Source organism: Mirounga leonina, unplaced genomic scaffold (genome assembly GCF_011800145.1).
Source record: "Mirounga leonina isolate KUSES-001 unplaced genomic scaffold, KU_Mleo_1.0 Mir_127, whole genome shotgun sequence".
In the NCBI taxonomy this organism is placed as follows: domain Eukaryota; kingdom Metazoa; phylum Chordata; class Mammalia; order Carnivora; family Phocidae; genus Mirounga; species Mirounga leonina.
The window spans coordinates 70,293,847-70,319,356 of record NW_023270316.1 but is presented as its reverse complement, the minus strand read 5'-3'; the positions used below and the strand labels follow the sequence as shown (position 1 = coordinate 70,319,356).

The window sequence follows — 25,510 nt, the reverse complement described above, 5'->3', positions numbered from 1 at the left end:
TCGTGGCACAGTTGGGGGGCCCATCAGTGGGAAGTGTCCTCAAGGCCCCTCAGGCCCTGTGGTTGGTTGTCTTGGATGCAAGACCCTGCAGGAGTCTGCACAAGACCATTTCTCTCATGGGGAACCACTGCTCCCGCTGGCAGCCCTTCTGGGAAGTGGGGCCTGAGTACCCACTATAGGACCCTCAACCCTCCTCTTCCTCCCCTGCCTCATGGTTCTTCTCCTTTTCCTACTCTTTCCCCAGCTTATGGAGGCTTTCTTTTGGTTGTGGGAGAAATCCTCCTCCCTTTCTGCTTCCTCCACACCATTCCATCCCTACTCTGATGCTCCCGCTTGCTCAACCTGCTCCAGACCACTGGACTCTTGGTTGTTCCTTGATGAGCCCAAACACTTGTGCCTCAGGGCCTTCCTCATTATCTCCTTCTGAAGCATTCTTCCCTCCTGAAATCCATGTGGCTTAATCCAATATCACCCACTCAGAGAGGCCTCTCTGACCACCCCACATGAAAACACACTCTCCATACTACCCTACCCCCAGACCCAAAATTCCTTATTGCCCTTCAGAGCAATTGCCATCACCTGACATATGATGTATTTATTTGGTTATTTATTTGTTATCTGCCTCCTGATTAGAATATAAGCACCATGATGGCAAGAACTTTATCTATTACATCCCATTGGCCTAGAAGAGTGCTGGGCATGTGGTATATATTTAATATATATTTATATTTGAAGAATGAAGGAATGAATGGGTTTGGGGGAGTTCCTAAACTATGACAGACACTGTCCTCGACACCAACATTCATTCAACTGGAAGACAAAGCCCAGAGTGGGCAAGGTGGTCCCTGAGTTTGGCTGAGGCTCAGAAATCAAAGAGGTCACATGTAGTGGGAGCACTGGGACTGAGAAGGGAAGCTGTGGTATTGGCTGGGGCTGGTCACGGCATGGGGCTTGGAGGCCAAGCAGCCAAGGGTGGATGAGGGCCACCCTGAGGAATCTGGATGCAGCATGCAAGCTAGACACGGTGCATCCAGCTAGTGTGAACTGTCTTCAGTCCACACTCACAGTGATGAGTATGGACATGGATCACAGAGAACTCTATAAAGGATGCTTTCTAAGTTAGTACTTCCACAGATCGATGCAAGGCACTGTTTGGGGTGCCAGGACAGTGAAAGAGGCAGATAAAAGCTATGCTCTCAGCGAACTTCCATCCTAGTGGAAGGGACAGGGAATATGTAAAACCAGTGGGTAATATGTTAGGGAATAAGGACTAAGGAGAGCAAATGTAGCACAGAGGGGACTAAAACATGGGGCAGCAGCAGGGCAAAGCTCGCCAGGCACCAGTGGGGCAAGGACTTGAAGGGAGCACAACTGTTTCCAGGCAAGGCTGTGCAGTGGGACTCACCTGGTGTGTGCAAGGAGATTATGTGGTCAGCCTGGAAGTGTATGAACGCATCAACAACAAAGATCAGTGTCGCTCATTTTGGGCCCAACACTGTTCTGGGCAGTTGGGATATGTTAATGAATAAAACATGCAAGAACCTTGCTCTAGCAGAGCCTGGCTTTTAGACAATAAACAATCAATATATGGTTATGTAGGATGCTGGAAAGTGGTAAGTGCTATGAAAAAAACAGACCAGGTAAGGGCATCAGAAATTCAGGGAGGTCGCATGTGTGCATGTTGTGTGATCTTAGGTCATTAGCATAAAGAGGTAAAGCCCTGAGGCTGATGGGCGTGCTCACTGCTGGCATACAAGTAGGTAGTGAGTCCGGGGTACTCAAACCGGGGTGACCAGTGTCAAGTGCAGCCACTGGATGAGGACCCAGAATTTCCACTAGAGGCCACTGCAGTCTTGTGCGAGGTGGGGCGAAAGCCTGATGGGAATGCCTTCACGTAGGAACAGGAAGGGAAACGGAGGCAACAGCATGAACCCTTGTCTCAAGCAACTCTTCTGTAAAAGGAAGGAGAAAACGGGGGTGATAAATGGAGCGGCAAAGCGATCAAGACAATTAAAAAAAAATTTTCCCAATGAGAGAAATAAGAGCATGTTTGTGTGCTGATGGGAATGATCCAGAACATTGGTAAAGCAGGGGTATCTGGTGGGATTCAGTGGAGGGCCTCTGTAGAGAGTTTCCATTTTCTCAGTGACTTAGAAAGCAAGATCTTGATCTGAGAATGAGAATTGGGAGCTGTCGGAGATTTTCAGACAAAGGAGGAAGTGGAAATGGTCTTGGAGAGTGGGAGATGAGGGATGGCTGCCAGGAAGCACTGAGAACTTATTTGTGGTTTGTGGTCATGAAGTTGAAGTCAGACCACTCAGCACAGTTGTGTGGTTTGTCTCCAGCCACATTTTCATGCATGGGGTGGAAGGAAAGTCAAAATGAATCAGGGGTATGCTTGTGCCAAGAAAGAACAACAACAAAAGAGAAAGTTGAGGGCATGCATGAGGAAGTGGTTATAACTGACCGTGGAATCTAAGCCACATAGGAAGGAAAGTGAGGCACAAAAGGGTCATGAACAGAGAAAATGTGTTCAGATCAACAGGTGGAAAGTCCTGGAGTTAAATCTGTAGTACAGTGTGAATAAGCTGGAAAGACGGGAGGCAGAATGTTTGAGATCGAGGTTCTCAGCTGAAGGTTGCAGTTATTACTAATGACAAAATCAAGGGTGTGACTGTGGCAGTGAGCAGCTGTAGTATGGTAGAAGACAAAACCGTTGTAAGGAAACGAGAAACTGGTAGACTGGATGGATTATTTATGATTGATATTAAATCCCAAGAATTATGAAAAGAGTAGTGTTGGGGAGAGTGACAATGTGCAAGGAACTAAATTCTATATTTTAAATCTTTTATATAAATATGAGGGAGAGAGAAATTTTTTTGGTCCAAACAGGTCTTTTTTTTTTTTTTTTTAGATTTATTTATTTTAGAGAGAGAGAGCAGGGGGAGGGACGGAGGAAGAGGGAGAGAGAGAATCTCCAGCCGATTCTGCACTGAATGTGGAGCCTGACGTGGGGCTCAATCTCTGAAATCATGACCTGAGCTGAAACCAAGAGTCGGATGCTTAACTGACTGTGCCACCCAGGTGCCCCAAAATGGGTCTTTTTGATAGCTTAGCAGAGAGCCTTAGATCTTCGTCTTCTTGAGGGACCTGTACGACCTTTTTTTTTTTTTTTTCTTTTTGTAATTTACTTTACTGGCCAACGGTTCTTAGCCAGTATTTCCAACATTGTATGTGGGCTGAACTGGTCTTTGCTGGGAAAGGGCATGTCATGTCTTTGCAGGTGAATATGGCTGCATAATAAGAATACCTTGGCCATGGGGAACTTGACTCCATACTACCTTTCTCATATCTTCTCCGAGGAAGAAACTGACTGGTACATAATTGTATATTTCCAGAAATAACCTTAACAAGAAATGTTAAGATAGAGAGATAACCTTTCTAAAAACATGAAAGAAAGCCCAAATAAATGGGAAGTGACTACGTTCCTGGATGAGAAAATTCAGTATTGTGAAGATGTCACCTTGCCCCAAATTAAATGTCAAATTCAAAGGAATTCCAATCAAAATCTCTATGAGATTGTTTTGGACCTCAACAGGTTGATTCTAAGGTTCATCTGGAAGAGTAAATATGTGAAAATGACCAAGAAATGTTGAAAAAGGATAATGACTTATGCTACCAGATATCAAAGTATGCTATTAAGTTACAGTAAATGAAAGAGATAAAATACTGGTGCAAAGAAGAGACAAATGGATTGGTGATAGACCTATGTTTATGTGGAAAATAGTATTTGAAAAACAAGCATTTCAAATTAGTGGGAGAATAGTTTAACATAAAACTATTGGTATGTATTTAGGGGAAAAATTAAGTCCTTATATCAGAATATATATAAAAGTAAATTCTAGATAAAGATCAAAGAAAATATAAGAGAACATCTTAACAATAATTAGGGTTAAAAAAAGTCTATTGTGGGGCGCCTGGCTGACTCAGTAGGAAGAGCATGTGACTCTTGATCTTGGGGTCATGAGTTTGAGCCCCATGTTGGGTATAGAAATTACTTAAAAATAAAATCTTTAAAAAAAAAGTCTTTTGCAAATGCAGAACTCTAGAGATAAAAGTCAAGAAAAAATTAACAGTCTTGACAACAAAACTCAAAGAACATTTCTTTTACTACAGATTAAAGTATAAAAACTTCAGGAGAGACAAAAATGCATTTATTGGTGTTTTTGTTTATTAAAAACCACACTGTCTAAAAAAGGATTTGGGAACACTTACAGCAATGAGCATAGAATAGGATAAAAGATAATACACATGCACATATGTGAATGGGGGTGAAGACAAAACACATATATAGAAAGATAAAGTCAATGAGCAAAATATATTCTACAATACCCTAAACAATTTTAGAAATGAATAACATATTTCTTTTTGGACTTCCTAGAAGCCAGAAAAAAGAGGGAAACAACAGCAGCTTCATATTGTCTATAAGAAAACAATTAAGGTGTTTAAGAGACACACGGATTTCTGGTACTGACACAAAAAAGAAATGCCTCTAGTAGGTCCCTTCTTGTCTTTGGAAATAAAAGATCAATAAATAAATCCAGTATAAACGGACGAATCATTTGCCAGATTTAATGTGGCCACATAACGTCAAACAAGCCTTGCAGTTGTAATGTTGATGCTTCCCAGATATCAGTGGGTGTCCACTTCCTGCATCCACATAGCCACTTCACTGGTTTTGACAGGAAATCCAACTGCACCAAGCATTTTGTGATTTTTGCAGATGATACTGAAGATTCCAGGGGTCACAGGGGAAGGTGTACACTCAGGGTCTTGCTGCTTTGTTGCCCATTCTCCTCACCATCTAATCCTGCTCAGCCTCTTCATTCCTCCTCCCTGCCTTCCCCTGCCCCTCCTCCCAACGCCACCCAAGCTCGAGCCTTCCTCCATGGGGCAGTCATTTCCCTTTGCTGGTCCTGGTACCAGCCGGTGTTGCCCAAACCCTTGGAACGAGCCATTTACTCAAAGCAGGAAGTTGCAGCATTTCCCCATAAAAATCTGGCTGCTCTGTAAAAGGAATGTCCTCACTCTTCATCCTATACACTTGGATTGGGGAGCCAGTTGTCCCTCCGTACTTTCCCCAACTCCCACCTGACGGGAGGGACCCCTGCCACGCGGGATGTGCCTGACACTCCTTCCAAGCTAGCCAACATGGTTTAGAGTCGGCTTCACAGAGGAGCTCCTCCTTACACTTATCTCTCAGCTCTGGCACTGGCTTTATAAATAAGTTTCTTATTTTAATTACGAAGCTGCACAGGGGAAGTAGACAATTAAATGAAGAGAATCTGAAATCACTTCTGATCTGGGCGAAGTAAACAAGTGCTTATTTCCAAGACAGTTCTACAAATAGAACATGGGCATGACATAAAGGACATTTGTCAGATTCTCCCCAGGCCCCCCCCCGCCCCGGCCCCATTCCTCGAGCTTGTTCTTGATGTCTGAAGATGTTTTCTCTTCGCGGTCTTTGTTTTAGTTACAAGGATCCTGACAAGTGCCTGATTCTCTACGGCGACGATCAGGTAGGTGTGGAGGGTGGAAGGAGAGTGGTAGGCATTTATTCAGGGGCCAGAAGACCATCTGCCATTCTTTCAGGGAGAAGCAAGGGAGGAAAAGGAGGGTGGGAGCATCTGTGTCTTAAAGCGGAGATGAAGAAATACGTTATGTCAAATAAAATAAAATACTAAGAGGTAACATGTATGAAGTGCTCGTTCACATGCCTGGTGTTGTGCTTAGTGCTTTCCATTTGATCCATCCAATTCAAACAAACACAAGGTGATGTTACGACTGCCATTTGTGAGAATGGGGAAACTGAGGCATGGAGCAGTCATGCCCTTTTTAAGCGTACATGCTACTGGGAGGTAACAGACTGGGATTGGAACCCAAGCAGTTTGATCCAAGTCTGTGCATTTCACCACTATGCTTTACTGGCTTCGAAGTAAAACAGAAGGGATGTTCTAGGTCAATGTGTGAAGAAACAGGGCCAGAACGAAGAAATTCAGTCTGAAAGCACTGACATCGGATCACAGGGGGAAATGGCACATCTGGTTTGTCTCCCATTAGGCAGGGGAGGCTCTTGCAAATCAGGGCCAGAAGGGAGGATTCCCTTCTGTGTACTCTGTTTCCCAGTTACAAATAAGGTTTAAATGCAGATTCCAGTGGGAGGGGAGACAGAGTGCTGCAAACACAACCAAAGTTGAATGGTCTGGTATCCTAGGATCTGCCTGAAGAAAGTATTAGCACAGGGCAAAAGCAGGCCACAGGGCGGGCGCTAGCTCCTCAGTGGAATAGAGGAAGCCGGATAGAGGAAGAAGGAAGATGGAACCATCGCAGACACTGAAATCCAATAGGTCCCGATTTCTAATTTTGCTCAGGTGTTGCCTTACTCTCTACTTCCCCTAAAGCCTTTTAATGCAGATTAAAAACAAACAAACAAACAAACAAACCGAGGAGCAGAGGAGAGAGCAGATGGGTACTTGTGCAGAGACCTGGAGCCCAGAGGCCCCACGAGGAGGGAGCAGGGAATGACCTGCGCACTTCTCAACTGTAGGGGGCGCTATTCACACAGACCACGAAGTGAATGGTGTCCTTGGATTTATACTGCACGGCTTCCCGGCCTGGAATTTCTCAAATGCACACTGGCCCTGGGATGGGACGGAAAAGGGAAGCATCCCCATCCCCACCCCCGCCGCGGGTCAGTCGTGCCCCTGTGGTCGCCAGCCCCAGGCGCCTGGTAAATCGGGCTCCCTGGCTCTGCCGGTCTCCTTGCTGCAGTCCTGGGTGCGGTCGAGCCTGGTGCTTGCGGCTGCGGTCCCGCAGAAGCCAGGAAGGCGAAGCCAGGGCCGATCCGGGCGACACTGCCTGTTCATTATAATGCCGGTTCATTGGTAAAAATGCAAATGATTCGTTTCACTTCACCCTTCTGACAGACTGTGCTGGTAGCAATAACTGGCTGCTCCCTACACCTGTCATCGCCGCGGCGCTGCTCACTTTGTGTAAAAGGCCTGCCACACTTCAGGTGTATATATAGCAGCCAACCGGCGTGGAAGCCCGCCGGCTGGAAACTCGATCATTCACTGCCCCCTAGTGGACTAGATGTGAATGAGCCAATACCCTGGGTTCTTTTGATTTAGCTTCTAAGCAAATCAGAGTTGCATTTTATGTCAGGAAGAGTTTGCCAGAGTCTTGCTTTAGTCGTTATTGCTGGTATCTGTAGTTCTTAATTAACAGCGCTTTAATAAGATAAAATGTCAATCGTGGGGGACTCTTTGTGGAGCTGTATTTGAATGTTAAAAAGCCACGACATTTTCAAACAGTGTTTGAGTCCTCATTTGATGTTTATTTTTAAAAATCAAATTTTCTTTAGGCTAGAAAAAGGCTTACAGTGAATGTAGAATCAAAGGGTTCATGTTGCCACCTGGCAAAGCCATCATTTGTGCCTGAGAGAGAAATAAGTGTATTATAAGGTGCCTGTCTTGTCACCTAATCATCCTCTGGCAGGCTTCAAGGTCTTCACAATTTGCATGCTTCTTGGAGGTCACACATTGAAGACCTGGAATTGAGGACCCAGTCACACTCAGCAGAAGGGAAGCTACATTTGCAATATGCTGACAAAGGCAAGGGGAACTTGGTTCACCAACGTCATACCACAAGGGCTCTCTTGATGAGTGATTATCCTTGGACTTCGTTAGATGATTGCATCTAGCCCAGGATCATGCACTTCAAGATCATTTGATAATATTCATCAGTGTTACTTACATTCAGCATACTGAGAGACCAGTTTCTTAAAATTAAGAATCTATTTTTATACCCTTTCTGAGCTATTTCCTCATTTCAAGGACTAGAACAAACTTGTTATTATCTCCAAGTTCAGTGACTTCGTTGCTCTGACCTTTTGGTATACCTACTACTAGAATATTCTAGATATTAGAATAACTCCCTTTCCATAGCCTGGACTCTTGCCATAAAGACCTCCATTGATAGAGTCTAGGGCGGCCACACCCAAAGTCATCCCTTGTGTATGGATTAGCTTCTCACTTATGCACCTAGAGTGCATACCATCCTTAGGAGAATTGACAAAATCATCCCACAAATCATTTTCTGTGCTTTATGGTACAGATGAAGAAATGAGGCTCAGATGGTTACAGAAGAAGTGGAATCTGGGTGAGACGGGCAGAGGGATGATGCCATGCCCCCCTGTAGGACAGCCCTGTTCATTTGATGCATTTATTTCAGGCTGACTGTAGGGTCGCCAGAGCCCTGATGAGAGGAAACTTCCAAGAAAGAAAAATATTGGTGAGAAAGCTTTGGCTGATCGGCACACAGCAGAACTCAAATTTTTCCACCCCGCGTAGATCAGAAATAGCAGGAAACGAAATGCTTCAGTTCTTCCTAAGCAGACTGTAGTTTTCCTCAGACTAACACAGGAAGTGCTGCTGGTGATTCACCAGGTTAAACTTTTCCTCCCGAGTCAGAAGTAAGCAGAAACTGCTGTCCACGGTGGTGGAGGCTTAGAGGGCTCGGGGGGCGGGGGGAGGAGGAGGCTTGTTTACTAACTGGTCAGAACTCCTAGCCATGAAACTCAACTAGCCTGCTAAAGAATACAGTGAAACTCTCACCGTGGAAAGTTTCAATACAATTATAAAAATTAAATAGGCTTGGGGGATAACTTACCAGAGAGAAATAGGTCAGTAGATCTGCCTTCCTGTAAGTCCCCATTACAGCCCAATGAAAGTCCTATGACTGCCTATTTTATTAAAGTTGGGCAGACTGCCTATCGAGTGGCTTCATTTTACCTGACCTGGTTTTCCTCGGTCAATCAACATGTGTCATAGACCCCAAAGCACCCCAAACAGAGTGATCATCGGCTCTACCCCCTGGGCTCCCCAGCCCGTATCTCTGAGATATCATCTCTAAAGAGGTGCTCGAGTTGGGGCTGAATTAAGGGTCAGAGGCAGAGAGAAGGGGCAGCAGAGTGGGGTCGTGGGTGAAAGCTAAGAATATTCTTTCATCTACCTGGGGAATTTTACAACCTAACTGGAAGAATCAAGACAGAACACGTGTGAAATGCTTTAAAAGCGCACATAAAGGAAACACGTAGAATGCAGCGCATATTCTGCTTTTGAAGCTTAGCTGCTTCGGCCTCTGAGAATCACCTGGCCGAGTGTCCCTGGTAGGTGGGCGAAGTGGTCCAGCAGGCAGACATGCACAGGGCCGGTCCCCGTTCCGAGCTGGTCATCCTCCTGCACGCCCTGCTGCCGAGGCCTCCCCAGGGGGTCTCTGACCAAGCTGCCTCCGGGGCCAGACTGAGCGCATTTTATCTAAGGGGTTCGGAGCTGCTCTCTCTAGCAGCGGCTATAGCCTGGCCTTTCCTGTTGCAGTCTAGACAGACGCATGATTGAATGAAGGAGTCATCCAAGCCCTGTGCCACATTGGCCATCTGGAAAGGAGCCAACCACTCATTTAGCAAATTGCTCTGTTTAAATGCAGCTGCTGTGTCTCGGCGTTTATACTACCAAGACGGATCGCATGATTCCTCTCCCTTCATTTATCTAAGCCGCTCCTCTCAATCTGCCAAGAACTCAAAAAGACTGTTAATGCATGACGAGGCACTTGACCCGCATGATTTCCAAACCGAGGAGGAGCATTGGTCTTGTGCCGGGTTGTCCTTCCCTCAAAAGCAAGGGCACTTGCCTGTGCTCTCTGTCTTGATGAAAGCTGCCTTTATTAAGAATGCCATTAAGCTCCACGGCGCCCAGCTCTCCAACACTATAAATACACCCTTGAGAAGCGCATCCAGAGGCCCCGCGCAGGCAGCTGGCCTGGTCCCACGTGCTTGCCACGACAGTCTGACCTTGGACCTCAGCTTTCTGGACAGAGGGTGATGTTTGGCTGCCTGGTGCCTCTCTCCATTTGGAAAGATGGATTACAGTCGTTAGCAGATAATGTCAACAAAGCCTCTGAGATGATTTGATAAGACTTGGAAGCAAAATGATTTCAGACTAGTAATGAGCTCTAGGGTTTTTGTTTGGTTTGTTTTGTTTTTTTACTTTGGTTTCCTTTTTTTCCCTAAAGGAAATGGTAAAAAAAAGTTACTCCCTAGGTGAAGCAGTTTATTGTCAGGTTGTCACTGGTCACCGTGGCCAGGTACTGATTATGATCTGTTATTTATCGGGCAAATAATCCTGATATGACCACTGCTTCATCAACTGCTTAACTTAATTGGGGTCACGGTATCATTAAGTCTGGAAGCCGGAAGCCAGAATAAGTGAGTGTTAATTAAATTAAATATCATCTGATCAGCCTTAGCTAGGCCCAATGGAAGAGAAACTAAGTAGTACAATAAATGATCTTTGCCACTAAATCCTTTGGCAGACAGAAAGCAACACATACAGGAGTATTCAGCACAGGGCAGCTGGGAGGCACACAGGCTTAGAGTCATAGCAGGGGTACGGGAGTTGCCAAGAGGGACAAGGTGCTAGCAAGAGCCGAGGGAGAGGGGATGTCTCAGAGGAAAGAGCTGCTTAGCAGCCAAACATCCAGGGAACTCGAGGAAGATGAGAGCCCGGCAGAATTCCATTCGATTTATTAGAAATGGAACCAGTGGTGAGAAAAATGACAGCAGAGGAACAGGGAGACAGATTGCAGGGCTCTAAGGAGGGAGTGTGGAGTGAGAAAACAACACATTAACTAGGAGAAATGTGGAGAGAGGGGAACTGTATACGGTGGTTTCTTGAAATAAAACGAGGTTCTAAATGGTACTGCAATTGCATGGAAAGTGACAGAACTCAAGGACGCGAGTGGAATTCTCATTAATAGATTATGCACTGGAAAAATACTACATAAGACACATGCCACAGAATTTTTGGTGTATGTCATACCAAGGTTAAAAAAACAGCACAGTGAGAGTCCCGAGATTTCTAGAGATGTGTATCCAAAGACCAAGCAAAAAAATGACATTACAGACCTATGCACGCCACATACTGTGACCCCAACTAAGATCATAGCTGGTTCCACTGCTGACTCACCTGAGCTCAGAAACCACATGAAATTTAGCAAGTCCAGTGCCTTTGCCACCTAGGACTTCTACTTCTGGTAACCCGGGTACACTGTTCAACCTCTCTCTGCCTCAGTCTGCATCATGGAAAGAATCAAAGTGCCTACCCCCCAGGATTATTGTGAAGATTCAATGAGATGATGCATACCAAGCTGTTAGTGCAGGGCCTGCTATTTATTCGAGGAGCTATCCTTTGGTCACATCGATACCAGAAAATACTGCAGCAAGCTCCCATCCACAAACCTGCAGCAGTTCATACAAGAGAGGGCACGCTTTGCTACCAAACAGACCTGCTATAATGCTAGTGTTTTCTTCTGTATCTCATGCTGTTCCAAGTGCAGGTCACTGTGAGAAATGGCCTGGAGTGATTAAGGTCCTCTGTGTGCAGTCACTCGCGACAGGGAGCTCCCCCTGTGACCTAGGTCTGGGCATTTGGACCGTGCGGTCTGGCCACGCTCATGTCCCATTCAAGGTTATGGCGGTTCCACTTGCTAAATATGAAGGCCCATCTGCTCAGGGAGAAACAGAGAAGCCTGGAAAACTATCTATTCCCTTTTAACTGGAAAAACATTGCATGTTGATTCTGCCAAGAGAGCACAAGCTATTTATTAGAGCATGGGAAATAAATGGAATGTGTTGGCTCTTTACTTGGGAAGGGGATTTATTTTCCTTTTCTTTTTTAAACTGTGTTGCAGGGATGTGTGAACATTCTGTCTTTGGCTTCTGTAGGTGAACTATTAAGGTAAATATTGAAGTTTAAATCTAATTTCGAAAGAAGGGGAATAATATATTTTTAAGCAAGGACATAGCCTCTTTGTGTAACTATTGACAGGGGGTAAAATAATAAATGGAGAAAATGTTCTTAAGATAGCTTAGGGTTTGGATTAGCTTTTTCTTCTCCTTTCTTAGATTGTGTTTTTACTTTCCCGCCCCCAGATATACTCAATCTCCCTGCCACAATCATGGGTTGGTACGTTTATTCATTCACTCAAGAAATGTTTCCTGAGGCTATGTCCAGTCATTCTGCTTGGTTCAGGGTAGAGAGCAGTGAAACCTAAACTAGTCACAAAGCCAGGATGAAAGTTCAACTAAACATAAAATGTTCAGAGGATCAGATGAAACACAATTAGTCTGCACTGCCTAGGCAAGCTGCTGCGACAGACAGCCCCCCAAATTTAGTGGCTTCTCACAATAGAAATTTATTTCCCGCTCACGTAACAGTTCACGGCATGCATTTGGTGTGTGGTCTCTATGTGGTGATTCGAGGACCAGGTTCCCCTAAGGCCTTGGACCCTCTGCATCCAGGCAGCAGATAAAGAAGAAAGCTGAGTGAGGGGTCATACAGGAGGATTTGGGGACCATGCCTGGAAGTGTTTGGATCGCTTCTGCCCATATTCCGGAAGTCAGTCACATGGTCACCTTAATTGCAATGGAAGCTGGGACAGGTGAACAGTCACCAGGATGGAAGTGTGTATGGTGAATGACTAGCCAGGCTTTGCCACAAAGCCTGAAACTAAGGTACCAAAAACCCAACACACCATATGTCTCCTATGATATGTCTGTTGGTGGCATGGACTCCCCCACACACACCCGGGGAATTCTCTCTCCCTGTCACCTCTCGCTTTTGCCCCTTCTTTACATTCCTCTTTGCCCTGCCCAGCCTGCGGAATCCATCTCCTCGCAGGCTCCAGGGTGGGCCATGTCAGAATTGTGCCTTCCTCCAAGTCTTGGCTTACAAACTGCACATTTGGAGTATGCCCTCCCCTCCATCCTGGCTTTTCAAATTCCTCTCCCACCCTCAGCTCTTGGATGGAATCCTCTGCCTTCCAGAGTCTGCCCGATCACAGCACACAGCCCTCCTTCTGTAAGTCTCACTGTCTACACCGCCCCTGGGGCTTTCTCACTCACCACCTGGTTGGGAGGCTTTCGAGCGATGCCTCATCTTTCAATAGAATGGATGCTGTTAGAGAGGACAACACCTGTCATCCAGACATGATTGCTGGGGAAGGAGGCTGAGGTAATAGGAGATGCCGGCCCGCAGCTCTGGTCCGTCAGTGTGTTCCCCGCTGTGTGGCTGTCTCCAGGTCCTTACGTCTGCTCCCGTGTCCCCACTCATAACCTGAAAACAGCAACAACCGCCCCTCCTTTCCTCCCCGGAGGGTTTTGCGATTCGAATGAGGTAATTCAGGTATATGCAGAAGGAGGACAAGGAAGATTAGTCACCAGGCTCATCTGACTGAGAGGCAGCAACGAGGTTGTCCTGGGAATGGGGCTCAGGTGGTGTCCCAGCACCTGCCAAGGGCCAACAAAGCCCTCGTTGTGTCAGCCAGACAGAGAGGGGAAGGAATGGCCACCTGGGGTGTTTCTTGGAAACTGGAGAAGTTTTATCAAAAGTGAATAGGAAGGGGTACGTCAGGACTGAACACCCCTGGCTTTTGGCTTTGACATTAATAAAATACCTTTCTTCAGACGAAGGAATTAGCTGGCTAAAATCACTCTGTGGTGGCAGCTCTGAGCTCTACTTAAAGGACGTTTAACGCCCCTCACGATAAGCATGGTGTACCGCTCAGGATCTCTATGTAAATAAGCCCATTCACCTGCCTCCCTGCGAGCTTTGGCTTTTGCTTGGGTCCTCTGGGTTCAGTCCCGCAATGTTCCCCGCTGTAGCTGGAGTGACCACAGGAGGGCCTGGTGAGTCCCACATTAGCAGCACATCTCCAGAATCCGGGCCACGCAGGGGCTCAGGCAGGACCGTGATCGCCTTCTGCTTTGCTTTCCCCGTTTGCAAACCTGGGAGCAAATACAAGCCGCATCATGGAGATACTGAAAGGACTTAATTGTTAATGCTGAACACCAACGCTACACACATTAAACATAAATACCGCTTTGCCAACAATGGTCTCTTGATGAGGAGACGCAGGATTCCTCTGAATGGACCTATCATTGGTGAATCTGAAGCTGGCTGGATAAAGTGAAAAGCACAATCTCTGTAGGACATCTCATTTTCTCCCTTTGGAGAAAAGCGGATTGAAATCCAAGTGTCTCTTGCACTTTTACGTCATTTTTGGAAGCTGGCTGAAAGGAAAGATGCTGGACATGGTCTCTCTTCTGTCTGTCCAGTTAGTCCTGGAGATGACCAGTTTGTGCTGTTACCAGCTGAGGCCTCCCCCGGTCCGTTGGGGGGTGCCCTGGGAATGGGGTGAGGACTGCGCAGCTCTGCACACCCCACAGGAGAGAGCAGGAACTCGTCGCCGCTCCCCTCAGGAGAGAGGGAAGTCCAAGTCACCTGTGCCCTCAGAGGACAGCAGTGTGCAGCAGAGGGGTCGGCAAGTCACCGTTGGGGACCAGGGCCTCCCAATGAGAGAGCTGCCCGCGGTGGCCAGGGAACTGGGCTTGTCCCAGTCACACTCTGGGGACAACGAAGCACTAACACAGGGTAAGGTGTGCTTCTGCGGGAATTTTCTGAGGTCGTTTTGCCTTCATGTACCATATCTCCCAGACACACAGACCCATGGAGAGAGGCACAGGGATCTGCAGGCACCCCCACACCCAGAGACTTGCCCACAGACATCCCCACAAATATCTCCAAAGGCAAATGTACAGACTCTTCACAAACGCCCCACAAATACCCCTACATGCTCCAGAGTAGAATACCCCTACACACGCCTACATACTCACATTCACCCCCATAGATACCCTATAGATACCCTGCAGTCACTCTCACACACCCCACAACCCCACACACACCCCACTGACACCACACAGACACTTGTACTAACACCCCCAGCATCCTCCACAAACGTCTCAAAATACACCCGCCACACCCTTGCAGACACCCCTCCACGCGTCTTCCACAGATTCCCCTTGCGACACTCAGCCACACGCATCTCCTAATTTCACCCCACCATCTCCCACCCAGACACTCACAGCTACCCCTACGGAGCACCGCACATTAGCCTCTGACACACACACAGGCATGACACGTCACTTCCAAACACCATCTAGAGATCCAGATGCGCACACAGTCGCACATGCGGCTCCTGCACATACACATACACGCAGTCACACACAGATCCTGTGCACACACACAGCCACACACATGGCTGTGCACACACACATAGTCAGTCACCCTGCACAGGTCCTTGTGGGCACACAGAGACGAACACAAGCCAGACATGCAAATATACCCACTCCTCTCCTTGCAACGGCAATACCACCCACACAGACAGACTCACACAGGGACTCGTCACCTGCAGAGACCTTTGCCAAGACCTCACGGAAACTCTCCCCCAAACACATGTAACACACACCCTCACAGGCCTAACAAACATAAATGAAGACACAGACACATTAGCTTCACTTCCTTGATGTGTTATTTCAGACAGTCTGCTAGCTGTAATCTTGCAAATCAATAAAAGTTCTATATTGCAGACAACTGGGGATAGGGTGCACCACTCTCTGGTCACGGGGGATTGGAACAGAGAAACACTCAAATGAGATCAAATGGTGCCTTTTCCCAACAGCCAGGCCAGCTAGTTAGAAAGCCCGGAAGGGGGCCAAACATCTGGCCGTGCCCATGAAGAGTGCCGAGCGCAGCTGGAAGACCGAGGTGTGGCTTCTGGATCATGCCGGGTGCATTGGTCCCCCTACAGCCCTGTCAGGGAACAAAGTTGGCTCTGACCCCTTTCATGCAGGAGGTTGTTGTCCTCCCCTTGGAGATAGCTTTTCTTCCCACACATCTCTGCCGCTGGTTTTCCTTACAATACAAAAGCCAAATAAAAAGAAAAAGTAATGCTCCAAAAATTCTCAAATTCTCTTAGAAAATAGGTGCTTCGCAAGAGGGGTATAATAGTATGGTGGCTGTTAGAAGGAGGAGGGGCAAGACATGGAGATCAAAAAGAAAACCAGGAGGACGGATAAAGGGATTAGAAGGCAAGAAATAGCCCAGACCAGCTGGTGGCCATCTGGGAGCTATGAAGAAAGGGAAGAACAAAGTTGTTGAGTTTCTAGCAAGTGGGTACAGTTTTATCATGAGAGGAGGTTACTGCTTTGAGGAACTGGATTGAAGCCAGAGCCTTGCCAGCCATTAAAAAAAAAAATCTAGTGGTTTCCCTAAGGATTGGATTACAGTGAGTTTGCTTCTGTCTCAAGTAAACTAGCTAAGGACATGATCATTTCAGGGAAAGTTAGAGGGTGTCTGAGGGTGGAGAGAAATCGAGAATTAACCTCTGGGTGTCAAGGTGAAAACGGACCACAGGGAAATGAGAAAGGTACTCAGTTGTGCCTCATACGGAGGTTGTTTTTACAGCCTCAGATAAAGGGTGCCTGGGTGGCTCAGTCGGTTAAGCATCTGCCTTCGGCTCAGGTCATGATCCCATGAGCCCCCACGTGAGGCTCCCTGCTCAGCGGGGAGTCTGCTTCTCCCTCTGTCCCTCCCCCCAGCTTGTTCTCTCTCTTAAATAAATAAATAAAATTAAAAATTTTATTTTAAAAAAATAAAGCCTCAGATAAGAATATGGGGAAGGCCAGTGGCTATAGGATAAACACTAAATTATTATCATCAGTTATTTTGATTTTGATAAAAATTGAAGATAAACTGTGTGTTTGCTTCAGGGCTGTGCAGAGGGGAGAGAGACAGTAAAACTGAAATATATGCCATAATACATAGAGACAGTAAGCATCTGCTCACCTGTCCCACAGAGAACTGAAGGATGGCATGTCCGAAACTCAGCTAGTGATGTCTTTGCCATCCATCAAAAGTTAGCATCTCTTCTCTCTTCCTCTGCCCCCGTGAATGGTGCCACTAACCCTAAATGCCCGCTCCAGGCCGGTCATCCCAGTCACTCAGCTCTACATTCAAATAATTGGTCACCAAGTCCTGAAAATTCTCTCTCCTTAGTAATTATCACCTGTGTCCTCCTTTCTCTCCCCTCAGCCACTTCTCGCATCCAACCTATCATCATCATCACAGAAACAAACTTCTCACCGACCTCCCCAGCCTCCAATATCAAGTCCCCACAGATCATTTTCTATATCTTTTTGTAAAATCTTTCACTCATTCAACAAGCATTTATTGAGCATCTACTGTGTGCCAGTCTTCATCCTAGTTGCTTGGGACACAACAGTGAACACAACAAAGATGTCTACTAGATACCTAGTCAGAGTATAGTGGGAGGAGAAAAACAATAAACATAATAAATTATATGATACCTTTGAAGGCAATAAGTGCTATGGAAAAAAGGAAAAAACCAGAACAAGGCACAGGGTATCATCAGTGCCGAGGGCATGTGTGTGTGTGCGTGTGTGTATGTGTGCATGCGCGTGAGTATGGGTTAAAAGAGGGTAACCAGAGTAGTCCTCTTTGAAAGTCTGGTATTTGCTCAAAGGAGGTGAGGGAGTGAGCCACAAGGATATTGGTGGGGAAGAACATTCCTTGCAGACAGAACATCCAGAGAAGTGCTCTAAGGTGGCACAGCAAGCGTGCCTGTGTGGCTGGAACAGAGTAGGTGCAGGGAGTGGAAGGTATGAGGTCAGAATTAAGGGAAGTTACTTGAGGTCTTCTAGCAGGATGGAGCCATGGCAGGGTTTTAAGCAGTGGGGGACAGGCTCTGACTTCTATGCTGAATGATCGCTCTGCTGTTGGTGGTGACTCAGACCAGGGGGAAGCAGAGGAGACCGTGAGAGATGGTAATGTCTCTGTTCTGCAGAAAATCCTTCAGTGACTTCCCTTAGCCTACAGATAGAATCTGAATGTGTTAGTGTAGCCCACAAAACACTTCAGGATTTGGGCCCTGCTTATTTATTCAGATTCATCTCTTTCTGGTATTTTCACACTCCCAATGGCCCCCATGTTCTAAAGCAGGTGGGCTTTTAATAAGCATCCTCTTCTCTCCTCTCATGGTCCCATGAGTCTGTGTAGATGGCTTCCTCTGCCTCAGCCACAGTGCCCTTCTGGGCCTTCACTAAGCCTCTTTTCCACAAGGAAGCCTTTCTCTTGTCTCCATACCATGCATCCCAAAGCAGTCCGTGCATACTTCAATGATTGGGATTATAGCTCTGAGACAAAATATTCTATCCACAATCTGTCTCTTTCACTAAACTGGGAACTCCTAGAGGGTAATAATTTATTTCTGAGTCCTTAGTAGAATTAAATGGATGGATGGATAGATGCATGGATGATGGATGCATGGATGGATGGTTGCTGGCTCTTCATCAGATCTTGAATTCAAGGAATTTTATTTTTAGTTTAAAATTAGTTAAGCATTAGAAAATGCATAAAAACTAATTATAAGACATTAACTTCTTCATTGTTGAAGAGATGGCTGAAGGAGTGTGCTCAGGTAACTACTTGTAAGCATATATACTCATCAACTGCACGTGACAGCTGTGTTGCTGGGAAGTTGGATATAAGAGGGATTTTGATAAATGGCCTCTTATTTGTCCATTGACCAAATATAATTTCAGTCACGCTTTATTTTCTTGGCATGCTATTCAATTAGTTCACACTGTAACTTTATGTTTCTTGATATTTGGCTTTCCCTATCAGCTGAAAGGGATTGATTTCTGTTTGGCAAAATACTGAGGAGAACCCTTTTAGAACAGGAGGAGTCTTTTTGCAACACATAAGCATCTCTTAGTTCATCTGTTTTTCTAGTGTTGTCATTGCCCAGTTAGGGCTTCAGGGTCTTCTTATCTTGAGAAACACTGTATCATGTTGATTGTAAGGGTCATACTGGAAGCGGATTCCTTCTCTACTTATTGCTTCAGGAAGGCAGAGGAAACAATTCCCTGACGGTGGCTAGAGACATATTTCTCACCCCCTGTAATCTCTGGAGGACAGAACCAGAAGGAGCAAACTCTCTCTCCAAGTGTCACTTCTTCACCAAGGCCATCCCTCCACAAAAGTACATTGTAGGCTGTATGAAAAATGAAACAAAACAATAGCACATTTTCTCAGATTTGAACATTTGACCATTATTCCAAGCTGGGAGTGACTGTAATGTAGTCAGAGGTTTAAATAATAAATGTGAAGGATTCTGAGTGAGGTCTCAGGTAGGCACCATATTTAATCTGTGACCAAGTCAGTGGAAAAAGAAGGCTCTCAACCACATTCCTGAGAGGTAGACATTCCAAATTGGCATGGCCCCTCCAGAAAAAGGGAGCTTCTATCTCAAGGCAGCCCCCCAAAATGTAGATTATTTCTAAATATTAGAAGGCAAACCCTTCATGACTCCAAATAGACTTTCCACCCTTCCGGGAAACAGGATAGGTTGAACACATGGCTCTACTTTCATTCCCACCTAAATAAAATTCGTCTGAACAACATGGAGGGGATTTTTTCCCCCTCTGAAGGCACAACCCCACAAGGATAAGATGGATGGAAACAGCAGCAGCAAAATGTGGAATTTGGAAAGCAGATAAACACATGGTAAGTTACTTAGGAGACCCGCCAAAACTAAATCTTTAGGTCAGCCATGGGAAAAGCTGAGAGCCAAAAAACTATTTAGCAAGGAAGAACCCCATGCCCCCTCCATGGGCCCCAGAATTGGCAACACTACCAGCTAGATCACTGACCCCATACTTTCTCCTTTTAGGCAGGAAAGAGCAATCCAGTGTCATTCTCATCTTTTCAGAGACAAGATAAAATCCATTAAACAAGAAGGTGCTGTTACAGAGGAAAATTTGGGGAATAAAAAGTTCTTGGAATTTAAAATTGTGACAAACATTTTTTAACTCAATAAAATGGTTAGAAGATAATATTCTCCCAAAATGGAACAAAAAGACAAAAAAATATGGAATAAAAGAGACAAGATAAGAAAACCATAGGATCAGTCCGGGAAGTACAATATCCAAGTATTTGGCACACAAAGAAGAGAAAAGAAAGGGGAGAAAATAATCAAGTAAACAGTTTGAGAACACTTCCCAAAACATTAAAAGCAAAGAGAAGATCCTAGAAGTGTGGAGAGGAGGAAAAAGTCAGTTCACTATGCATAGGATTAACACTGACAATGGCTTTGAGTTTTACCACAGCAGTACTGGAAGCCAGCAGGCAATGGAGCAATCTCTTCAAAACTCTGAAGTGGGGCACCTGGCTGGCTCAGTCAGTAGAGCATGTGACTATTGATCTTGAGGTTGTGAGTTCAAGTCCCATGTTGGAGGTAAGGATTACTTAAAAATAAAATCTTTTAAAAAATTCGAAGGAAAATTATCTCCAGTGTTGAATTCTACACCCAGATAAACTATTATTGAAATGTGGGAATAGAACAAAGTCATTTTCAAAGATGCAAAGTTTCAAAATATACTTCCCATAAATGTATACTTTTCAGAAAAGTACTGGAGGATTGTCACTATATCAAAAACTAATGATGTAATATATGGTGACTAACATAACATAATAAAATAAAATTAAAAAAAAATAGAAACAAGAAAAAAAATAAAGTGAGGGAGAGAACTGAAAAGGGGAAGAACCAGGATACATCAAACAGGAGATAACAAACAAGAAGAGGAGCAAATGGTGTCCCCAGGATGACAGGAAAAAGAGGGCCTGAGATGACAGCTGTGGATCCAAGTTAGGGCAGTGAGAGCAAGTCGGAAGATAAAGCCAATGAAATGAATGTTTTGTGGAGCTGGATGTCTTGAGAGGCGATTGAGATGGTGGGTAAAAAATGCTCAGTACTCAGAAGTCTAAGCAAGTGAAAGTAGAGAGTCAAAAGATAATACCCCAGTCTGAGAAACCAAAAGAAGCAATGTAGGTATGTAATTTAAAGACATGGAATAGATACCAAATGATCATCAAAATTAATGTGGAGCCCCTTGGAGATGGAAATGAGGAGAGGAGTCAAGCTTCTCAAATTTGCAGAACTATTTTACTTTTTAAGAAAGTACATATAGCTTAGACAGAAATAATAATTTTTTAAAAGAAAAAAAAAAAACAAAATATGATTCCCCTGTCTGGAGTACTCAAGACTGGACACCACAAGGCACCATATGGCTCATCAAGGCTTTACATGCCGGCACATTACCTCCCACATTCAAGCCATGTATTCCTCATCCTTTTCTTATAAATTAATGCTTTGAACCTAAATCCAAAGCTTTCCTTCTTGCTAAATTTCATCTTACTGATTTTTTACATCCTTAATCTATTTGGTTAAAATAATTTTAAATGCTGACATTGACATCCAGGCATCCAGTAGATTCTCTCTTTTTCTCAGCTTTGTGTAGTCAATAAATTTAACAGTACTTCAGTGTATTCATCCAGGTCCTAGAGGAGACTGTGGAACAGGGCACAATGAGAACCGAGTCCTAGGGCAGGCACTAAAACCTCCCCATAGGGTGGGATTCACGTAATACTATTCATTTCATTTTGACTAAAGGTGTTTACTCATTTGCTCAAAAGATATAATCCAAGGACACCTTTGGGGGAAGAATGGAAAAGAAACAGTACTGGTAATAACAATTCCAGGAATATTTGGTTCTCTCGAGTCACAGCAGGACAATTCACAGTATTCTTCAGTTGCATTTGGGTGAGAAAGAATGAATCTGCTGGAGCTTTGCCCTATAATGGAAGAGACATCTCCCCCAACACACACACACACACACATACACACACACACACAGGGTGAAACAACTTCTCAGTTTCCCTGCTGGGAACCAGAAAACCAGAGTCCCAGGGGATACCGGCCTTCCACAGCCGTGGAGCTTCTGAAGTGTGGGAAGGGTTCTCATGGGTCAACGTGGAGAGCCCCGCACTGCTTCTTAAAAGGTCCTGAATGGGGGGGCCGAGGACTTGAGGCTCCAGTTCTTCCAATCTCTGCTTCCTTGGAGATTCATGCTGGTGCTTGGATAGTGTTAGTTTTTTTTGTTTGTTTGTTTTTAAAGCTGAAAGATAAAGTTCAAGGTGAATAATTGGCTCCTGATAGCAAACATACTCGAACTCATCAAGCCAGCACTGTGGAGAACAGTTATTCAAAGTGGATGAAAAATTGATACAAGAAAGATTATTTAATTCTCTCCTGTAGGCACCTTCAAACAAGAACAGCTTTTGTCATAAGTATCCCAGGAAATCTATCTACTTTATGCCCAGTAGAGTTTAAAAAAACAGATTATGAATCTTGTCTGAATTTAAAAAAAATATGTTGATGGATCACACAGAAACTATTATCAGAATGAAATATAAATTAAAATCAAGTCCTTATTCCTTATTTAGAGACTTTGTCCCCACATGTTAATTCAGCACAAGAGACTGAACCCATGTTTCCCAGCAGAATTTAAAGGTTTTTTCTAGAGTTTATCTCTTGAAATATGAATGCAGGTTCCAGTTACCTTTGAGTACTGAGAACCATCACCATCTCCTTAATCTCACAAAGTCTGTAAACTTGGCCAGTTTTTCTCTTCTGCCCCATTTCTGTCATGAAAATTCCTTCCAAGAAATTAAATGTATCCAGAGAAAAGTAACACAGATGATGAATGGTATGAAGGAGAGGTTAATGGAAGAAGGTCAGAAAGGTTTTTATGTGAGAGAAATTTAAACAAGAGATTAAATGAAAGAAAAAGTACCACAAAGAAAGGTGCGGGCTGAGGAGATGTATTTGTTATTTGCTCTATTGTTAGAGAATAAACACTTCATAAAGTAACAATACCAGACATTTTAAACTGCTTCTTGAAAATTTCTTTTAAAAAAATATGTTCCATTTAACCAGTGAGATCAGATTCATTGGGGGTATTGTTATGGAAGCCAAGTCAACTTAGAACATAAAATAAATTTTAAAAGGACAATTCCAGGGCGCCTGGGTGGCTCAGTTGGTTAAGCGACTGCCTTCGGCTCAGGTCATGATCCTGGAGTCCCAGGATCGAGTCCCGCATCGGGCTCCTTGCTCAGCAGGGAGTCTGCTTCTCCTTCTGACCCTCCCCCCTCTCATGCTCTCTCTCTCTCTCGCTATCTCATTCTCTCTCAAATAAATAAATAAAATCTTAAAAAAAAAAAAAAGGACAATTCCACAGGTAAAATGGGGGTTGTCAAGTAGCCAGTTTGGGTTTCTGAGGTGCCATAATCTGAAAGTAGAAACAAGACAAATAATGGGTCCTGAGTTCTGAATTTGGGAATTGAGATCTATTCAAACTGTGATTTTCTGTACTCTTTGGCTTAGGTGGGTAGGGGATGAGGGGTCTTGGGGGAAAATTCAAGAAAACTCAGCAGTAAAGAGCTTCATCAGGTAAGGATGGATGGGAAGGCATGTGCACGAGGTGAGGTAACCTGACAGGAAATTTGGAGAGAAGGTGAGTGCTCACATAGACTCTCCCTCACCCCTCTATGACGTGAGACAGTACAGCAAGGGTTACAACCAAACTGAGAGGCAATGCTGAGTGACCGCCAATTTAGAGGGTCTCTTATCAGTCTGATAGAACCACTACTCACAGAGGAATCTTAAAGAATAACTCTTGAGTGGATTGAAACATACAAATGTACTACTTGAAAGTAATCAAAAGCAATGAACGATTTAAATGAAAAACTGCTATGCTAGCAATTAAAAAGTACAGAGTAAGATCAATTAAAAAATAAAAAATAAAAAGTGCAGAGTAAGAGAACTTTATTATGATGTAACTAATAAAATGGAAAAAACACAATTACTCTGGGAAGAAAAATCCAATATGGAGACTCTTTTTGGGGAAGCTAGTGCACGTCTATGCTTGCTGGTGGTATATATAAAAATGACTTACTTACAGGCTTCAGCGATATGGCGATCACCATTCCAGGTTATATCTAACTCAAATATTTTCAAGGTCATCTCAAAGGATCCCTTGAAGCTCTAAAACAGTCCATAACTCTGTGACTTGTTGAAAAACCCGAGCATCAGTTGTAGACTATTGTGTACTGTTAGTCGATCCACTAAGAATGCTTTAAGCTGCATCCAGGCTGCTTGGGTTTGAATCCCAACTCTTCTACTTGCGAATTTTGGCAAGTTATCTACTCTTTCTGTGCCTCACATTCCTCTTCTTTAAAAAGGGGACAATAGTAGTGCCTATCTCATAGGTTTATGCTGAGGAGTAAATGGGTTAATATGTATAAGGTGCTTGGAACAGTGCTTACCACAGTAAAGAGTTAAATGTTTGCTATTTTTAAATAACAGGAACAAATGACTAGCTCAGGATAAAGGAATTTGTCTTTCTTTCATTAACAAAAATGTCAGGATATAGGTGGTTGCTGCATTGGTTTAGCTTATCAGTGGTGTCATGAAGAGCCTTCAATCTCTATTATGTCACTTCAGCATCTTTAGCATGTTGGCTTCTTGTCCTTCAACCTATGCCTCGTAGTCTCACAATGGCTGCCATAGCTCTAGACATCATCTCACATATGGACTGTGTTTAAAAATCAGAAAGAATGCTAGCCAGGGAAGAGGAAAAATGAGAAAGAAAAATGAGAGAGAGAGAGAAAAAGAGAGAGAGAGACACTGCCTCACATTATTTTCATATTTTCTGAAGAAGCAAAATATTTTCCCAGTGCCCCTCATGATTTTACCTTATCCAATTGGCCAGAACTGAGTCACAGGAGACTCCTGAAATCAAGGGATCTGTGCCTTGGTTTTGTTGGCAGGGAAGAAGTGGGAGAATACCTGCTGGGCAGACACGGGTCCTCCGCAGTGAATCATTCCTCTGTTTTGTTCCAAATGCTTTGTTCCTGCTTCAGCTGTAGGACAATCTGCCTCCCACAACATTCATGTGAATTAATAATTAAAGAGCTTTTATAACATGGGAGGCCACTGATGCCATTTCCAAGTTCTTCCCATTTTACTTCATGCATAATACCTATAAGCAAGGTCCGCTTCCTTGTGGGACTGACTTCAAAAACCCTATCTTCTTCTAAAAAACTGCTCAAACCTCTACTGGGACACACAAGGATACTCAGTCCTCAACCAGTCAATACTGGTTGAGTCCTTATTCTCTGCCGGGCCCTGTGGGGCTCTGAAAGCCTTCTGGTTGTACATGTCTGGGTGAGATAACAAGAGCAGCACACATACAAGCATATCCTGGAGTCCAGAAAAGGGAGTGGTCCAATGGTCTAGCATAATGGTCAGCAAGGTTCCCGCGGAGGAATTAGAGAGGCCTCAGAGTATGGGAGGGAATTCCTTACCAGAAGGATAATCTGAGAAAGGGCTCCTGGTTGGAATAAGCAGGATGTGGGAGGGACATTCATTCTTATCCATTTGAGATTTTTATATCTTTCTCCTTAGAACTTGGAAGAAGCTGCCCAAAATTGAGAACGTGCCAAACATTAGCATTAATAATGCTATGACCTCTCCAAATGTAAACTATATCCACTGGAAAGTGCATGGAGACTGGATTACTCAGGTAAAGGAAGGAAGGAAGGAAGGAAGGAAGGAAGGAAGGAAGGAAGGAAGG

At 44.5% G+C, this 25,510-nt stretch overlaps 1 protein-coding gene across 1 annotated transcript in view; it reads left to right on the top strand.

The window, feature by feature from the left end:
• Positions 1-25,510, top strand: part of LOC118009093 — a 107,308-nt gene that overhangs the window by 28,359 nt on the left and 53,439 nt on the right. The window contains 4 exon segments of the mRNA XM_035002916.1: positions 5,534-5,579; positions 8,412-8,533; positions 23,260-23,325; positions 25,342-25,459. Coding sequence (XP_034858807.1) covers positions 5,534-5,579; positions 8,412-8,533; positions 23,260-23,325; positions 25,342-25,459 — 352 coding nt within the window.